This window comes from Anser anser (genome assembly GCF_964211835.1).
Source record: "Anser anser genome assembly, chromosome: Z".
NCBI classification, from domain to species: Eukaryota; Metazoa; Chordata; class Aves; order Anseriformes; family Anatidae; genus Anser; species Anser anser.
In genome coordinates this window covers 10,369,121-10,388,043 of record NC_139723.1, presented here as the reverse complement: position 1 = coordinate 10,388,043, position 18,923 = coordinate 10,369,121, and the positions used below count along the sequence as shown (strand labels likewise).

The 18,923-nt window shown below is 54.9% G+C and overlaps 2 protein-coding genes across 2 annotated transcripts; both read left to right on the top strand.

Moving 5' to 3' along the window:
• The first annotated feature begins 4,054 nt into the window (after positions 1–4,054).
• Positions 4,055–7,561, top strand: LOC310888977 (coiled-coil domain-containing protein 81-like). The gene is made up of 7 exons (XM_083815935.1): positions 4,055–4,746; positions 5,132–5,193; positions 5,339–5,492; positions 5,882–6,138; positions 6,434–6,519; positions 6,964–7,049; positions 7,288–7,561. The coding sequence occupies exons 1-7, from the start codon at positions 4,674–4,676 to the stop codon at positions 7,395–7,397; spliced, it is 828 nt and encodes a 275-aa protein (XP_083672061.1). The 5' UTR covers positions 4,055–4,673; the 3' UTR covers positions 7,398–7,561.
• A 2,054-nt stretch (positions 7,562–9,615) lies between these two features.
• On the top strand, positions 9,616–14,421 carry LOC310890224 (uncharacterized protein). Its single transcript, XM_083818983.1, has 8 exons — positions 9,616–9,718; positions 10,234–10,412; positions 10,971–11,088; positions 11,243–11,380; positions 11,915–12,078; positions 12,650–12,770; positions 13,588–13,766; positions 14,117–14,421. The coding sequence occupies exons 1-8, from the start codon at positions 9,632–9,634 to the stop codon at positions 14,223–14,225; spliced, it is 1,095 nt and encodes a 364-aa protein (XP_083675109.1). The 5' UTR covers positions 9,616–9,631; the 3' UTR covers positions 14,226–14,421.
• Positions 14,422–18,923: the final 4,502 nt, after the last annotated feature.

Here is an 18,923-nt window from a genome sequence, read left to right as displayed (position 1 = left end):
GCCGTAGCCATCAACTCCAGCATCGAAAGCTGAGGCAGGCGCCAGCACCAGTACCAGGGACACTCCAGCAGAAGCTCCCACCTCTGCTCATGGCGCTGCCCCCTTTGCAGTGTGAGAGCTGTTAGCAAGGGGTGTGAAGGGCGCCTTCCAAAGGATGAACTGCCAAATAAAGAGTGCTGGTGCCTGCTGCCAGCTGGACTGACCACGCTGCTCCGTGCATGGCCTTTTTTTACACAAAAGAGGAGAGGAGAAGCCCTGCAACTCCCAGTACTGCTCCCATGTTTGCGAGCCACCTCTCCTGGTGGAGGGGAGCTCGCACAGGGGGACTTTGGGCCCTGCGGCACAGGGCTTCTCCCAGTGCTGATGAGGACCGTCTGCCACCAGGGACTTGCTGCTTTGCAGCAATGGCCGGGAATGACAAGCAGGATTCTGCTATAATTTGTGGGCCCACAGACCCATTCTCCTGCTTTGGGGAGATTCTTGGATTCTCTTGCGGGATTCCTTTGGGGTTTTCTCCACACTCCCTGTCATCACTTAAGACCTTCAATAGAAGTAGGCTGCTTTTCCAGGTTGAATGTCCAAAAAAAAGAAAAGGTTGTTTTCTAGCTGAGACACTACTTGCTCCACTGGACTTTGAGCAGATTGCCTCAGACATCCACTTCTGATGACAAAGAGTAGAGCAGTGCATCCACGAGAACATGCTTCTCTTCGCTGGTGCCCTGCTGGAGAAAAGGATGTGGAATTCTTCTTCAAGGGTATCGGCATTCTTACTGTGCAAAGAAAAGTGGTCACCGTGAACTTCTTTACTGACTGCGTGCTGGAGGTGGATGGCACAGGCAACATGCTTGAAGCTCTTCTCACGGTGAATGGTTCATGTGTCGAAGAACACTTCCTCTGCTCCTGATCCCTTCAACACCTTTCCAGGGCACAGAAAGTCCCTTTTGATGTTCTGGAGTCTCCTCATTGCAGCCTCATTTAAGCACACACAAAACAGGAGGAATGGCTGCCAGTCCTCTTGCTTCAACAGGCCTGGTAGCCTCTTCATGGTATCACAAATGCAGGCCCATGGCAGACAGCAAACTTCTCTGGCAAGATTGTCTGGACAGCAAATGGGTGCTTCAGTGCCTCTCAGACAGCAATCTCCAATTGCTAACAGCCTTCGTGCTTTTTTGGTGGCACTGGTTCTAATATAGACGGTTGGTTGGTCCAACCTGGAAGAGTTATACTAGCCACCACCGCTGCTGGGTTTGTGTGAGCCTCGTCGGCTGCTCTTCTGAGGGCTGCGGGTGCTGGCGACTCCCTCCGCTCCCTGGGGATGCCTCGATGCAGGAACCCCCCTGCGCGTCGCGATCCCCCCCTCGGCTGCGCTGAGCTGCGGGATGTGCCTGCCTCGGGGCCGCTCCTCTCAGCCAGTGACCGTCGGTGTGGGCGGTACTCACGCGCTGCTGGCCCCTCCCTGCTCGCAGTGGGCAGCGACGCGTCCCCGCCCTCCCGGAGGCTGTTTCGAGGCAGAGGCCGTGCGCGCAGTCACCGCGGTCACCGCTGCCCTGGCGACGCCCGCTCCCCTCAGCCTCTCTCCTGAGAGCTGGCGGCTGCGGCCTGGTTGCGCTGCTGTGGCGGGCCGCCCGGGCCACCCGGGCCACCCCTGGCGAAGCAGGGGCCCGAGATCCCCCTGTAACTCCTGGTCGGGCGCTGGGCCTGCGGCTGGGCCTGCGGCTGCGGCTGCGGCTGCGGCTGCTCTGCTGCGACGCAACTGACCTCAACTACTGAGATGAGGCCCTGAGCAACCTGATCTGGTGGGGGGCGTCGCTGCCTGTGGCAGGGGGCTGGAACTAGGTGACCTTTGAGGGCCCTTCCACCCAAGCCATTCTATGATTCCTTTTGCTTGCCTAAACTAGAGGTCTTTAAAATACCTGTACTTGCTATCAATCCCATCGGAATAAATCTCACTGCCTCTGCCTACTTCTTTTAGTTAACATGATCGGATACTACTCCTGTTCATTAAGGCACACATACACCCTTCTAAAATCAGCCCCAGTTCTTGACGCGCTTTTTCTTAGCTACAAATTCTGTACTGTGACTCCGTTGCAGACAAACTATACCTATATACCTATATATATATACACACACATACTATATGCATTTGTATGTATGCAGTGTGTGCATACACATCTATGGAAATTGTATATAGGCAGTAGGAAAAACTGATTCCCCCCTATTCAACAGTTTTAGGACTATGCCTGCTCCAGGTTTGGAATCACCCAGATATTGAGAATTTGGGATGAGCAAAATTAAGGTCTCCGAGGATGGTTACAGGGGTGTCACATATGACAGAATGAAAAATCTGGGTTTGTTTAGTTTAGAAAAAGAGAAATGTAAGGGGGAATCTTATAGGTATATTCAGCTCCTTGTCGATAGTCATGAACAAGATGGAGACAGAGTCTTTCTAGAAATGTTTAGCAAAGAGATGGGAGGCAGCAAAAACAAGCAGTAGCAGGGAAAATTCTGATTAGCTAAAGAAAACACCGTTAGCCGTGAGGTGCTTTCACAGTGATGGCTAGCTAAACTTTACCACACCGGTCTCTCGCCCTCCCCCTACTCAAAGGAAAGTGAGGAGAAAATGTGATGAAAAAGGGTTGAGATCAGGACAGTTTAAAAAGGAATAAAGAAAGGAAAAAAAAAAGCAAAAAAAAAAAAGCAGTAACAAGAATAAACGAAGCAGGTGATGCACAATGCAACTGGTCACCACAAGCCAACTGATGCCCACCTTGTTGCTCAGCAACAGTGGCCTCTCCCGCCAACCCCCCCAGTGTTATTGTCCCACATGGCACCACATGCTATGGGACATCCCTTTGGCCAGTTGGGGTCAGCTGTCCTGGCTGTGTCCCCTCCCAGCTCCCTGTGCACCCCCAGATTCCTCGGATTCACCAGGAGGAAGTCACGCTTGATAGGCCTCTTAAAATTATGTGGTGAAAGGACTGGCTTGGAAGACAAGAAGAGGGCATTGGATATAGACAGGGGGACTAATGGCTGAAGTGCAAGCCTGCAGAAGGAGATTTGAGTACTGAGCTGCACAAATGCTCTGCTGCTACCACACTGCTATTAATATTCAGCAAGTGTGTAATTCAGAGCTTAACCCAGCCTCACAGAAGGAAGTGCAGTCCCAAATGTGTCCTCCTTACAACTAACAGCCTAAACACAAGTGCAACATCGGGGGAAATTCAGAGAAGATGGGACCGCTGTTGTGAAGGACAAGGCAAACTAGAATAAACACAGCATACGGGAAGAAAAAAGAAGGAAAAGGTTGTTCATCCCTTGAGACATAAAGATAAGACTTCAACGGGAAGAGAAAGTAAAACAGCACAGGTGTGTTATTTATTATATACCCTACATCTTCCCTCGGAACAGTCATAGTGAGGTCCCGACTCTCCTCCCACACCATTTTCCCTCTAACCCTTGCTGATAGGATCAGCAGATTAAGAAGATGAACAAATCTTGCCACCTTTGGTCGCTGTCTCCCAAGGAAGAAACCTGCACACAGGCAGAGACAGGCAAGTGTTTCTCTCAGGAAAAAAAAAAAATAAAAAAAATGATAAGAAGAAAGGGAAAAAGAAGACAAAAAAAAAAAAAAGCCACACTCAGAGCTAGTGACCATGCCTCGTCTGCTGGTACCTGCCATCCACTGCACCATGCTCTTTTCGATGATGGCTCATTGTTACTTTTTTTGGAGGGAGCTCCAGCCCTTCCGATTGTCCTTGCTGGTCCTGTGTTGGGGATTGAGCTGATGGAACCTTTGCTCTTTGCTGGGGTACCCGTCTCCTCTTTCCTTCTGCCTACAAGACTTTCTTGAGGAGGCTGGCTTTAGCATACTCACTGCTTCTGCAGCTGTGCTCATGGGGTAGAGGGATGTAGGGCTTGCTGAGCAGAGCGCTGGGAAGTTGAGAGCCCTGCCTAGTGAAGCCTTCTAGGACTGTGAGCGTGTTGGGGAGGATGCATGTTCCCGGTGCTTCCCATTGGAAGGCCTTGCAGCAGCTCCCGTGCCACGTGCTGTTGAGGTCTTCCTTTGTAGATCGTCGTGTGCTGAATGAAGTTCATCACAGTGCGACTGGGGTATACGAGGGGCTCGGTGTTGTCTCGCGAAGCAAAGTGGTGGCTTCTCCTTGTGGCCTCTGACAGAGTTACCTTGCGCTCTGCAGCCGTGTTCTGAGTGCACGAAGCTCCTTCGGCCTTGCTGCACTTCCCTTGCCTGCTTCCCAAAGTTTCTCTCTGCCAAGCGGAGGGCGGCTGAGGTGAGAGACGGAGGCAGAGGCGTCAGCACCGCCGCCTCAGGGGCCTCACTCTGGTCCCCCGCCCATGCTGAGGCGAGATGTGCGTGGCCTATGAGGTGTCGGCCCCTTTGTGACACGGTGGGTGACATCATGGGGCTCAGCTATAAAACCCCGTCCCCGCCGTGCCCGGCCACACTTCCCAGCAAGGCCTGGGAGGTGTTGGAGTTGCTCTCGCCAGCGCTGCTCTGCTCCACAGGAGCTGCTCTGCCAGCAGCAGAAGGCGAGGGGAGCCTGTGGGAGAGAACGCTGGTTGGGAAGTGTTGAGGAGGAGAAGGAGGAGGAGCCAAGGGAGTTTTGTAGCAGGAAGAGCACCTCTTTCCCAGCTGCTGTAAGGCAGGGGCAAAGATGAAGCACTACCTGCTCTTCAGCCCCTTGAAGCCTGAGGAACTTTCATTAATTAAGGAGCTCACCAGCAAAGGTAAGGCCCTGGGGGGCCCTTGTGGGAGCACTGTTGTCGCAAAGATGGACATGAGCTGTGGAAAGCTTGGGGCTGCCACTGCCGGGGGAAGGTCTTCTGAAGGGTCCTGGCATCTGCAAGGAGAGCCCTGAGTGCATCAAATGTGCTTCCCAAGGTGCATCTGATGCCTCCCCTTCCTCCCCAGGCCTGTCCTGGGCACAGTGCGGGCTTGCAAGCTGGGCAAGGTCCAGGAGCTGTGCAGCAGCTTGCCCCAGCAGTGCGAGTGCTGGCTGAGGGCAAGGCAGAGCTTGATCACACACCACTGTCACCTCTGTGGCTATGGGGGTTCAGACTTCATGGGCATTGCCAACTCACCGCATCTTGGGATCTGTCTTTTGCTTTCCAGAAATCTGCCAAGTGTGGGATAGTACATCCAAATACATCAGAAGGCAGCTGTTGCGGAAGCAGGTGAGCCTTACATCCTGCCCCTGGCCCATCTTGCCCCTTTGGACCTGGGCCACGCAGCACCATCTTCAGGGCCCGCAAGTCACGCAGCACCCTTGCAGCTCTGTCCAGCACTGCCATTGATCCCTCTTCTTGCTTGCGTTTTCAGGTGGTGAATATTGGAATCGGAACCTTTGCCGTTGTGCCAGCAGACACCACTAGTGCCGATGGCAAGGCTATGGTTGTTCAGAAACCCGTGTTCAAGCCCTGCAGGTTTATGAAGACATTTTACAAGCTCGAGTGTGCCGAGAACGAAATTTCTAGTAAGAAGCTTTTTGCTTTGCTTTCCCTGTGCAGCCCTTGCCTTTTGCTCCATGCAGTCGTCCCTGTGCCATGGCAGAGCAAAGTGTCTTGCAACATGGACAGGCCGAGTGTGGGTGCACATACAGCATCCCAGAACCTGCCCCTCCCCTGGGAGTCAGCCCCCTCTTTGCGGCTCGTCCCACCCTCTAGCTGGATGCTCGTAGCAGGTGGCAAAGCTTCCCTTGGCCTTCTGTTCCCCATCTGCTCTGCTCTGGAGATGTGGCCAAAGCTGGCAAGGGCCTTCCCCGTGGCACAGCATTGCACGAGGGCTGGGCGCTGCCCACACTTAGTGTGTGAGTTTGCTGAAATGCGTGGGGACTGACGTTGTTGCTTCATGGTTGTTTTCTAGTCGAGACACCATTTGCTCCGCTGGACTTTGAGCAGATTGCCTCAGACATCCACTTCCGACCACAAATAGTAGAGCAGTGCATCCATGAGACCCTGCTTCTCTTCGCTGGTGCCCTCCTGGACAAAAAGGATGTGGAATTCTTCTTCAAGGGTATCGGGATTCTTACTGTGCGAAGAAAAGTGGTCACCATGAACTTCTACACTGAGTTCCTGCTGGAGGTGGATGACACAGACAACATGCATGAAGCTCTTCTCACGGTGAGTGGTTCGTGTCTCCGGGGCTGCTGGCAGCTCTGGCAATGCTGTCAAAGCTCTCTCAAACTGCTTTCTCCTTGCCTGCCTCGCCATCGGGTGAGACAGGCTCGAGGAGCTATACAAACTCTCGGTAGCATCTGGGCCTGTTTGTGTGAGGGGCTAATGACACCAAAGGAGAAAGTGGGGCGAGGATTTTGGAGAGGCAGCCATGTCCCTGAGCAGTGGGAATGTTTGCTACCTTTGGGAGCAAGGAGCCCATATCCTCAGCTTCTGCTGACGTGTGTCTGTCCCATTGCAGGACTCCAAGATGACGGATATGATTGCATCTGACGGCAAAAATAAATATACTCGTATCAGTGGAAATAGTTTCATCACACTACCAACGTGAGTGCCATCTCTTCTGCAACATCTGGCTGGCCAGGGGAGCTGGTGCCCAGCTCGTGCTTTGGGTGCAGCCCCTTCATGGTGCTTCTCTCCTGCCAAAGTGAGGCAGGACCAGCTCGTTGCTGGGAGGGCTTCCAGGCTGACCCCCTGCTCAGTCCTTCTGGGCAGTGCAGATGAAGCGGCCAGTCTGCAGTTGAGGGTCCCTGAGAGTGGTGGGAGGGTGTGAGGGGACAGCGAGGAGGACTTGTGTTGGGTCTGGCAGGAAGGCGAGGGAAGCGCGGGAAGAAGCTTCTGGAGGCTGTGGGGCCCCTCAGCTCGCACAGGCCATTGTGTCCTCCAAAGGCTCAGCAGTAGCTCCCAAAGAACCCTGCCAGCAGCTTCTTAGTGGGGGACACCAAGGGAACACAGTGCCTCTTTTGACAAGTGGTGTCTATCTGTTTCCAGGCTTATACTTCAGGACCCGCACTGCAATCCGATTTCCATCAAGCCCAAAAGAGATCCGCAGCCTTGGGGCATGGGTGGCCGAAGAGGTAATGTCCCAGTGGGCTTCTGGCAGGGGGTTGCATGTTCTCCTCTCGTCCTCGCAGCGCAGGAGAGCCAATGTTGATGTGTGGGGCATGGGAGAGAAGGCAGCTGTGTGGGACAAAATGCCCCAGGAATGGTGGCTCCCAGGGTCGGCAATGAGTGTGGGTGGGCACGGCTGAGCAGCTCTGCTGCTGCCGCTGCCCTGCACAGACACAGAGGTGACATCGTGGTGTTCTCTTGCAGTGAGTGTGCTGGACCCGGTGGTGCTGGCTCGGAGGAGGGTTTCTCTAGCCAAGATGGCAGAGAAGAAAACCAAGGAGGATAAAAACAAGCAGGGTGACCAAGCCAGGTGAGCCTGCTGGAGAAGTGTTGTGGTGGAGTTGGGGGACATAAAGGCAAGAGCCTTTTGTGCCAGTAAGAAGTTTCCATAGGCTGCAGTGCATGTGCTCATGCCAAAAAGCACTGGAAACATCAAAGGGACAGCTGTTGTCCTGGTGGAGACATGGTCTTCCTCATGCATAAGCACTCCCTGCTGCTGGAGCTAAGGTGTGAGCTGCGAGCCCAGCTCTTAGAAACTGCCTCCAAAAGTACTCCCATAAGCTAAGCCTGCTGTGTCTTTTTAGATTCCTGCCACCAATTCAAGGGAGGTCTGGAGAAGAGCTGAAGAAGCCAAAACCTCCAGCTCATCCACGGCCATCCACGGCTTTTCCTCTGGACCCTCCGACAATGGTACGCCATAGGTATTTGCCAGCCCCGTTCCACTTTGGGGTCTCCAGAGCAAGGCAGAAGCAGCAGCTGATGCTGCCCACCATCCCTGTGCTCCTGCATGTACCCAGCCCCAGGAGACTAATGCTGTACGCGGTTGTGTTTCCCTTGCCTGCAGGGAGTGTGCTCTGTGTGCACTCAGATAGAAGAAAGACAGGAACGCATACTGATGGGCCACAGGCTCAAAAAGATTGAAGCTGAAATGTGGGACCAATACTATGTATGCATATGGAGTAGGAGCATGGAGCATGGCGTGTTTTCAGAGCCCCCAGGAAAAAATGCCCCCAGCAGGCATTTGCCCTCCTCCTTGGGAGGGAGGGGAGCAGTGCAGGTCTCCGGCATGGCAGCGTTACAGTCACCACCTGGCCACTCAAGGGGCCTGCTGTCTGCCCACACCCCTGCATGCTGAAAGGAGCAAAGGGCCAAGCCAGCAGTGAGCTGGGCATGGGCACAGGTCTGCCGGGAGACAGTACCTTTCTGCAAGGGTTCAGAGCCCGCAGTACCTGCGCTCTGAAGACTAAAGTGAGCCTGTGCGAGGCACCTAACTCAGCAGAAGCACACCCCCAGGCAGAAACGGCAGGCCGTGCCCTGGGCTCACGGAGCAAGGGCTGTAGCCTTGAAAGCACTGGCTGTTGGTAGCAGACCCCATTGGAGAGGGTAGCCCACTGCTGCTCAGCGCCATTTGCTGCAGGAGTGCACTGGGAGAGGCAGCCTCAGCTCCTTGCAGCAGTTCTTTAGGAGACTCTCTTCTGGTTTTGCAGAGACCCTTCTGCCAATTGCTCAAGTGCTTGCGACGTCCTTCCCACATCGTGAGAAAGGAGTACGATCAGATGCTCAAAGAGAGGATGAAGCAGAATGATAAAGGCCAAAGACATACGAGCCAGAAGGCACCACAGGGATGGCACGAAGAGCCACAGCCCCCGAGGACAGCACAGACAGAGTAAGTGTGCACAGGTCCAACCGAGGCCTGGGAAGAGCCCTGGAGGCCCTGAGACCCTGAGCGGTGTTCTGGGGTTCCCAGGGCTTGTCGTCCTCCCCTTCCTCGTGACATGGAAAGGAGCAGGGTGCGATGCCACCCCCAGGGGCCTCTCCGCACCCCCAGGCCGGGACTTGACACAGGTCCAGAGGGGAAGGCTGTGGGTGCAAAGGGCCAAGGGGGTCGCGTCTGATGGTGTGCGTCTGTGTGGGACGTTGCAACACATCCCACAGCTAGGGGCCTGAGTGAGGCCTTGGGACACTTCTGTCCCTTCTTCCCCACACAAGTGGGGGAAGTGAGATGGTTTTGTGCCAGTGAGATGTTCCCCTCAGCCGTAGTGCATGTGCTCATGCCAAAAGGCACTGGAAACATCAAAGGGACAGCTGTTGTCCTGGTGGAAACGTGGTCTTCCTCCTGCACAAGCACCTTGTGCTGCTGGAGCTAAGGTGTGAGCTGCGAGCCCAGCTCTTAGAAACGGCCTCCAAGTGTACTCCCAGAAGCTAAGCCTGCTGTGTCTTTCTAGATTATTGCCACCACCTCCTGAGAGGTCTGACGAGGAGCTGAAGAAGCCAAAACCTCCAGCTCATCCACAGCCTAAGCCCCCTGAGCACAGGGCTTTTGCTCAGGACTCTTCAAGACCGGTACGCCATAGTTATTTGCCAGCCCCGTTTGCCCTTGGAGACTCCAGAGCAGGGCAGAAGCAGCAGCTGTTGCTGCCCACCGTCCCTGTGCTCCTGCCTGTGCCCAGCCCCAGGAGACTAACACTGCATATGGTTGTGTTTCCCTTGTCAGCAGGGAGTACGCTCTGTACGTACTAAAATAGAAGAAAGACGGCACCGTATACTGATGGACCATAAGCTCAAAAAGCTTGAGGCTGCAACCTGGAACCAATATGATTCAACGTTGCGGAGGCTGATGATGGAGCACAGGCAGGTATGGCATGCATTCAGAGCCCCCAGGAAAAAAATGCCCCCAGCAGGCATTTCCCCACTCCTTGGGAGGGAGGGGAGCAGTGCAGGTCTCCGGCATGGCAGCGTTACAGTCACCACCTGGCCACTCAAGGGGCCTGCTGTCTGCCCACACCCCTGCACGCTGAAAGGAGCAAAGGGCCAAGCCAGCAGTGAGCTGGGCATGGGCACGGGTCTGCTGGGAGATAGTACCTTTCTGCAAGGGATCAGAGCCCGCAGTATCTGCGTTCTGAAGACTAAAGTGAGCCTGTGCGAGGCACCTAACTCAGCAGAAGCACACATCCATGCAGAAAAGGCAGTCCCTGCCCTGGGCTCCGGGAGCAAGGGCTGCAGCCTTGAAAGCGCTGGCTGTTCATAGGAGACCCCACTGGAGAAGGTAGCTGGCTGCTGCTCAGCGCCATTTGCTGCAGGAGTGTACTGGGAGGGGCAGCCTCAGCTCCTTGCAGCAGTTCTTTAGGAGACTCTCTTCTGGTTTTGCAGAAAAACTTCCGCCACCCGCTGGAGTGTGACCGACGTCCTTCCTTCTTTGTCAGAATGGAGTACGACGAGAAGGTAAAGGAGAGGATGAGAGAGAATGAGGAAGGCCTAAGCCCTGTGAGCCAGAAGGCACAAGAGGGATGGCAGGAAGAGCCACAGCCCCCGAGGAGAGCACAGAGAGAGTAAGTGTGCACAGGTACAACTGCGGCCTGGGAATCCCCCTGGAGGCCATGAGCCCTGGAGCAGTGTTCTGGGGATCCCAGCGCTCGGAGTCCTCCCCTTCCTCGTGACACCGGATGGAGCTGGGTGTGATGCCATGCCCAGGGGCCTCTCTGCACCTCCAGGCCGAGGCATGACACAGGTCCCAGGGGAAGGCTGTAGGTGCAAAGGGCCAAGGGGGCCATGTCTGACGGTGTCCGTCCGTGTGGGATGAAGCAACAGATCCCACAGCTAAGGGCCTGAGTGAGGCCTTGGGACACTTCTGTCCCTTCTTCCCCACACAAGTGAGGGAAGTGAGATGGTTTTGTGCCAATGAGATGTTTCCCTTGGATGCAGTGCATGTGCTCATGCCAAAAGGCACTGGAAACATCAAAGGAACAGCTGTTGTCCTGGTGGAGACGTGGTCTTCCTCCTGCACAAGCACCTTGTGCTGCTGGAGCTAAGGTGTGAGCTGCAAGCCCAGCTCTTAGAAACGGCCTCCAAGAGTACTCCCAGAAGCTCAGCCTGCTGTGTCTTTTTAGATTCGAGCCACCAATTCACAAGAGGTCTGAGAAGGAGCTGAAGAAGCCAACACCTCCAGCTCATCCACAGCCTACACCCCCTGAGCGCCCGGATAAACCTCAGGACCCTCCAACAACGGTACGCTATAGCCATTTGCCAGCCCCGTTTGCCCTTGGAGACTCCAGAGCAGGGCAGAAGCAGCAGCTGTTGCTGCCCACCGTCCCTGTGCTCCTGCCTGTGCCCAGCCCCAGGAGACTAACCCTGCACTCGGTTGTGTTTCCCTTGCCTGCAGAGGGCGCGCTCTGTGCGTGCTCAGATGGAAGAAAGACGGCACAGAATACTGATGGCCCCCGAGCGCAAACAGGTTGAAGATGAAATCTGGGGGGAATACGATGCAATCCTACGGAGTAGGAGCAGGGAGCGAGAAAAGGTATGTCATGCATTCAGAGCCCCCATGAAAGAAATGCCCCCAGCAGGCATTTCCTCACTCCTTGGGAGGGAGGGGAGCAGCGCAGGTCTCTGGCACAGCAGTGTTCTGGTCACCACCTGGCCAGGCAGGTGCCTGCTGTCTGCCCGCTCCCCTGCGCGTTGCCGTGCGGAAGTAGCTGTTGCAAGAAGCAAAGGGCAAAGCCAGCAGCGAGCTGGGCATGGGCACGGGTCTGCCGAGGGACCATACATCCCTGCGAGGGATCAGTGCCCACAGTACCTGCGCTCTCAAGACTAAAGTGAGCCTGTGTGAGGCACCTAACTCAGCAGAAGCGCACTCGCATGCAGAAAAGGCAGGCCCTGCCCTGGGCTCAGGGAGCAAGGGCTGCAGCCTTGAAAGCGCTGGCTGTTGGAAAGAGACCCCATTGGAGAGGGTAGCCCGCTGCTGCTCAGCGCCATTTACTGCAGGAGTGCCCTGGAAAGGGTAGCCTCAGCTCTGTGCAGCAGTTCTTTAGGAGACTCTCTTCTGGTTTTGCAGAACCCCGTCTACCACCAGCTGGAATGTGGCCGACGTCCTTCCTGCCTGTTGAGAAAGGAGTACGACAAGAAGCTGAAGGAGAGGATGAAAGAGAATGACAAAGGCCAAAGCCCTGCAAATCAGAAAGCATCAGATGGGTGGAAGGAAGAGCCACAGCTCCCCAGGTGAGCACAGAGAGAGTGAGTGTGCACCAGCCCCGCTGAGCCTGGGAACAGCCCTGGAGGCCCTGAGACCGTGAGAGTGTTCTGGGGTTCCCTGGGCTCGGAGTCCTCCCCTTCCTCGTGACATGGAAAGGAGCTGGGTGCGATGCCACCCCCAGGGGCCTCTCTGCACCACAAGGCCAAGGCATGACACAGGTCCCAGGGGAAGGCTGTGGGTGCAAAGGGCCAAGGGAGCCGTGTCTGATGGTGGGCATCTGTGTGGGACATTGCAACACATCCCACAGCTAGGGGCCTGAGTGAGGCCTTGGGACACTTCTGTCCCTTCTTCCCCACACAAGTGGGGGAAGTGAGATGGTTTTGTGCCAGTGAGATGTTCCCCTCAGCCGTAGTGCATGTGCTCATGCCAAAAAGCACTGGAAACATCAAAGGGACAGCTGTTGTCCTGGTGGAGACGTGGTCTTCCTCCTGCACAAGCACCTTGTGCTGCTGGAGCTAAGGTGTGAGCTGCGAGCCCAGCTCTTAGAAACGGCCTCCAAGAGTACTCCCCTAAGCTAAGCCTGCTGTGTCTTTTTAGATTCGAGCCACCAATTCACAAGAGGTCTGAGAAGGAATTGAAGAAGCCAACACCTCTAGCTCGTCTACAGCCTAGGCCCCCTGAGCGCCTGGGTTTTTCTGCTCAGAAAACTGCAACCACGGTACGCTATAGCCATTTGCCAGCCCCGTTTCCCCCTGGGGACTCCAGGGCAGGGCAGAAGCAGCAGCTGTAACTGCCCACCGTCCCTGTGCTCCTGCCTGTGCCCAGCCCCAGAGACAAACGCTACACACGGTTGTGTTTCCCTTACCTGCAGGGAGCGTACTATATGCGTGCTCTGAGAGAGGAAAGACGGGAACAAATACTAATGGCCCACAGGCTCAAAAGAATTAAAGCTGAATCATGGGATAAATACGATTCCAGCATGCGGAAGCTGATCTTTGAGCGAAGACAGATATGGCATGCATTCAGAGCCCCCAGGAAAAAAAAAAGCCCCAAGCAGGCATTTCCCCACTCCTTGGGAGGGAGGGGAGCAGCGCAGGTCTCCGGCACAGCAGCGCTGTGGTCACCACCTGGCCAGGCAGGGGCCTGCTATTTGTCCACTCCCCTGCGCGTTGCTGTGCGGGAGGAGCTGTTGCAAGGAGCAAAGGGCCAAGCCAGCAGCGAGCTGGGCATGGGCACGGGTCTGCCGAGGGACTGTACCTCCCTGCGAGGGATCAGTGCCCACAGTACCTGCGCCCTGAAGACTAAAGTGAGCTTGTACGAGGCACCTAACTCGGCAGAAGCACCCCCCCAGGCAGAAAAGGCGGGCCCTGCCCTGGGCTCAGGGAGCAAGGGCTGCAGCCTTGAAAGAGCTGGCTGTTGGTAGCAGACCCCATTGGAGAGGATTGCCCCCTGCTGCTCAGTACAGGCGTGCACTGGGAGGGACAGCCTCAGCTCCTTGCAGCAGTTCTTTAGGAGACTCTCTTCTCGTTTTGCAGAAGAACTTCCACCACACTATGGACTGTGACCGACGTCCATCCTTCCTCTTAAGAAAGGAGTACGATGAGAAGCTGAAGGAGAGGCTGAATCCCAGTGTGAAAGGCCAAAGCCCTACGAGCCGGAAGGCAGCAGAGAGGGGGCAGGAAGAGCCGCAGCTCCCCAGGAGAGCAGAGACAGAGTAAGTGTGTGCCAGCCCCGCTGAGCCTGGGAAGAGCCCTGGAGGCCATGAGCCCTGGAGCAGTGTGCTGGGGTTCCCAGCGCTTGGAGTCCTCCGCTTCCTTGTAACACGGGAAGGAGCTGGGTGCGATGCCGTGCCCGGGGGCCTCTCTGCACCCCACAACCGAGCCATGACACAGGTCCCGAGGGGAAGGCTGTGGGTGCAAAGGGCCAAGGGGGCCATGTCTGATGGTGGGCATCTGCATGGGACGTAGCAACACATCCCACAGCTAGGGGCCTGAGTGAGGCCTTGGGACATTACTGTCCTTTCTTCCCCACCCAAGTTGATGGCCTTTCTTTTGGATCCTGCAGGAAAGGGGAGAAGACAAGGCTCTTGGACCACCGTGAGAAGGCCCAGGGCGTGCCGTCCATGCCAGGAAACCACAAGCGGCCCTGCAGCTTCCAGCTGCAGAGGCCGTAGCCATCAACTCCAGCATCGAAAGCTGAGGCAGGCGCCAGCACCAGTACCAGGGACACTCGAGCAGAAGCTCCCACCTCTGCTCATGGCGCTGCCCCCTTTGCAGTGTGAGAGCTGTTAGCAAGGGGTGTGAAGGGCGCCTTCCAAAGGATGAACTGCCAAATAAAGAGTGCTGGTGCCTGCTGCCAGCTGGACTGACCGCGCTGCTCCCTGCATGGCCTTTTTTTACACAAAAGAGGAGAGGAAAAGCCCTGCAACTCCCAGTATTGCTCCCATGGTCCCTCCCACCTCTCCCGGTGGAGGGCAGCTTGTGCAGGGGGACCTAGGGCCCTGTGGCAGAGGGCTTCTCCCAGTGCTGACGAGGACCATCTGCCGCCAGGGACTTGCTGCTTTGCAGCAATGGCCGGGAATGACAAGCAGGTTTCTGTCTGTGGTACACCTTCCTTGACATCCATTTTGCAATTAGTGGGCCCACAGACCCATTCTCCTGCTTTGGGGAGATTCTTGGATTCTCTTGCGGGATTCCTTTGGTGCTTTCTCTACACTCCCTGTCATCACTTAAGACCTTCAATAGAAGTGGTCTGCTTTTCCACGTTGAATGAGCAAAAAAAACAAAAGGTTGTTTTCTAGCTGAGACACTACTTGCTTTGCTGGACTTTGAGCTGATTGCCTCAGACATCCACTTCCGATGACAAAGAGTAGAGCAGTGCATCCAGAAGACCCTGCTTCTCTTTGCTGGTGCCCTGCTGGACAAAAAGGATGTGGAATGCTTCTTCAGGGGTATTGGCATTCTTACCTTGCAAAGAAAAGTGTTCACCATGAACTTCTTTACTGACTGCGTGCTGGAGGTGGATGGCACAGGCAACACGCTCAAAGCTCTTCTCATGGTGCATGGGTCATGTCTCTGAAGAACAATACTAGGAGTGTGAGTGGGAGATAGCAACTCCCTGCCAGGCCTGAAGGAAAGGCACCGGCGTGAGACACCCCAGACGTTGGTAGACCCCCTGCCCTGCCGAGCAGAGGTAGGGGACCTCGGAGATGAGGAGGAATGGAAACAGGTCCCTGCTCGACGTCGCAGGCAACCCCCCTCCCTTTTGTCCCTGCCTTCCCAGGTGACCTTACAAAAGGTTTGAGGCCCTGGAGCTTGAGAGACCGGTGGGTGAGAATGAGGTGAACAGTCTACGCAGGAGGATGCCTAGGGCGAGGAAGTCGACTCCACGCCTCAGGACTGCCTCCACTAAGAAAGACAGAAGGGTGATTGTTGTAGGCGACTCCCTTCTCAGGGGAACAGAGGGCCCTATTTGTTGACCTGACCCTACCCGTAGGGAAGTCTGCTGCCTCCCTGGGGCCTGGGTCAGGGACATTGCCAGAAAGCTTCCCAACCTGGTTCACCCCTCTGACTACTGTCCTCTTTTGATAGTCCAGGCTGGCAGAGATGATATTGAAGAGAGAAGCCTGAAGGCTATCAAACGGGACTTTAGGGGACTGGGACGATTAGTAGATGGAGCGGGAGTACAGGTCGTGCTTTCCTCCATCCCTACAATGGCAGGGAGGGGTACAGAGAGGACCCGGAAAGCTCACCTGATAAACAGGTGGCTCAGAGGCTGGTGCCAACACAGACATTTTGGGTTTTCTGACCACAGGGCGCTTTACTCGGCACCCGGACTGCTAACTACAGATGGGTCCCACCTGTCTCTAAGGGGAAAACAGACACTAGCGCAGGAGCTGGCAGGGCTCATTGAGGGGGCTTTAAACTAGGTGGGAAGGGGGACAGGGATGAAATAAGGCTCGTTAGAGGTGTGCCAGGGGGAACAATGTCCGGGTTGGGGGAGCAGGCAATGGTCCAACTGAAGTGCATCTACACTAATGCACGCAGCATGGGCAACAAACAGGAGGTCCTGGAAGCCATCGTGCAGCAGGCCAGCTATGACTTGGTCGCCATCACTGAAATGTGGTGGGACCACTCCCATGACTGCAGTGCTGCAATGACTGGCTGTAGGCTCTTCAGAAGGGACAGGCAGCACAGAAGGGGTGGTGGTGTGGCTCTCTATATTAGAGAGTGTTTTGATGTTGTGGAACTTGAGACTGAGACTGGGAATGATAAGGTTGAGTCCCTATGGGTTAGGATCAGCAGGAAGGCCAACAAGGCAAGCATCCTGGTGGGGGTCTGTTATAGACCGCCGAACCAGGATGAGGAGACGGATGAGGAGTTCTACAGGCAGCTGGCAGAAGTTGTGAAATCGTCAGTGCTCATTCTCGTGGGGGACTTCAACTTCCCAGACATGTCCTGGAAATGCAATAGAGCTCAGAGGAAGCAGTCTAGGAGGTTTCTGGAGAGCGTGGAAGATGGCTTTCTGACGCAGATGGTTAGTGAGCCTACCAGGGGAGGTGTCCCACTGGACCTTCTGTTCACAAACAGTGATGGACTGGTGGTAGATGTGGTGGTCGGGATCTGTCTTGGGCAGAGTGACCAAGAAATGGTAGAGTTCTCTATTCTTGGTGAAGTCAGGAAGGGGACCAGTAAACCTGCTGTCTTGGACTTCCGGAGGGCTGACTTTGAGCTGTTCAGGACACTGGTTGGCAGAGTCCCTTGGGAGGCAGTTCTGAGGGGCAGAGGAGTCCAGGAAGGCTGGGCACTCCTCAAGAAGGAAGTCTTAATGGCTCAGGAGCGGTCTGTCCGCACATGCCCAAAGACGAGCCAACATGGAAGACGACCGGCCTGGCTGCACAGAGAGTTGTGGCTAGAGCTTAGAGGGTTTATGATCTTTGGAAAAGAGGGTGGGCCACTCAGAAGGATTATAAGGATGTTATAAGGATGTGTAGGGACAAAATTAGAAAGGCCAAAGCTCATCTGGAGCTCAATCTGGCTACTGCTGTTAAAGACAACAGAAAATGTGTTTATAAATACATTAGCACGAAAAGGAGAACTAAGGAGAATCTCCATCCTTTACTGGATGCAGGGGGAAGCTTAGTTACAATAGATGAGGAAAAGGCTGAGGTGCTTAATGACTTCTTTGCCTCAGTCTTTAGCGGCAAGACCAGTTGTTCTCTAGATATCCAGTACCCTGAGCTGGTGGAAGGGGATGGAGAGCAGAATGTGGCCCTCACAACCCATGAGGGAATGGTTGGTGACCTGCTACAGCACTTAGATGTACACAAGTCGATGGGGCCAGATGGGATCCACCTGAGGGTACTGAGAGAACTGGCGGAAGAGCTGGCCAAGCCGCTTTCCATCATTTATCCGCAGTCCTGGCTATCAGGGGAGGTCCAGTCGACTGGTGGCTAGCAAACGTGATGCCCATCTACAAGAAGCACCGGAAGGTAGACCCGGGAAACTATAAGCCTGTTAGTTTGACCTCAGTGCCAGGGAAGCTCACGGAGCAGATTATCTTGAGGGTCATCATGCAGCACTTGCAGGGCAACCAAGTGATCAGGCCCAGTCAGCATGGGTTTATGAAAGGCAGGTCCTGCTTGACAAACCTGATCTCCTTCTACGAGAAAGTGACGCGTTTGGTGGATGAGGGAAAGGCTGTGGATGTGGTCTACCTTGACTTCAGTAAGGCTTTTGATACTGTTTCCCACAGCATTCTCCTCAAGAAACTGGCTGCTTTTGGCTTGGACTGGCATACACTTTGTTGGGTTAGAAACTGGCTGGGTAGCCAGGCCCAAAGAGTTGTGGTGAATGGAGTTAAATCCCGTTGGAGGCCGGTCACTAGTGGAGTCCTCCAGAGCTCAGTACTGGGGCCAGTTTTCTTTAATATCTTTATTGATGATCTGGATGAGGGGATAGAGTGCACCCTCAGTAAGTTTGCAGATGATACCAAGTTAGTTGCATGTGTCGATCTGCTCAAGGGTAGGAAGGCTCTGCAGGAGGATCTGGATAGGGTGGACCAATGGGCTGAGGTCAACTGCATGAAGTTCAACAAGGCCAAGTGCCGGGTCCTGCATGTGGGGCGTAACAACCCCAAGCAGCGCTACAGGCTGGGAGAGGAATGGTTGGAAAGCTGCCTGGCAGAGAAGGACCTGGGAGTATTGGTTGATAGTCGGCTGAATATGAGCCAGCAGTGTGCCCAGGTGGACAAGAAGGCCAACAGCATTCTGGCTTGCATAAGAAGCAGTGTGGCCAGCAGAGCTAGGGAAGTGATTGTCCCCCTGTACTCGGCTCTGGTGAGGCCTCACCTCGAGTACTGTGTTCAGTTTTGAGCCCCTTGCTACAAGAAGGACATTGAGGTGCTCGAGCGAGTCCAGAGAAGGGCAACGAAGCTGGTGAGGGGTCTGGAGAACAAGTCTTATGAGGAATGGCTGAGGGAGCTGGGCTTGTTCAGCCTGGAGAAGAGGAGGCTCAGGGGCGACCTTATCGCACTCTACAGGTACCTTAAAGGAGGCGGTAGCGAGGTGGGGGGTGGTCTATTCTCCCACGTGCCTGGTGACTGGACGAGGGGGAATGGGCTCAAGTTGCACCAGGGGAGGTCTAGGTTGGATATTAGGAAGAACTTCTTTACTGAAAGGGTTGTTAGGCATTGGAATGGGCTGCCCAGGGAAGTGGTTGAGTCACCATCCCTGGAGGTCTTTAAAAGACGTTTAGATGTAGAGCTTAGTGATATGGTTTAGTGGAGGACTTGTTAGTGTTAGGTCAGAGGTTGGACTAGGTGATCTTGGAGGTCTCTTCCAACCTAGATGATTCTGTGATTCTGTGATCAG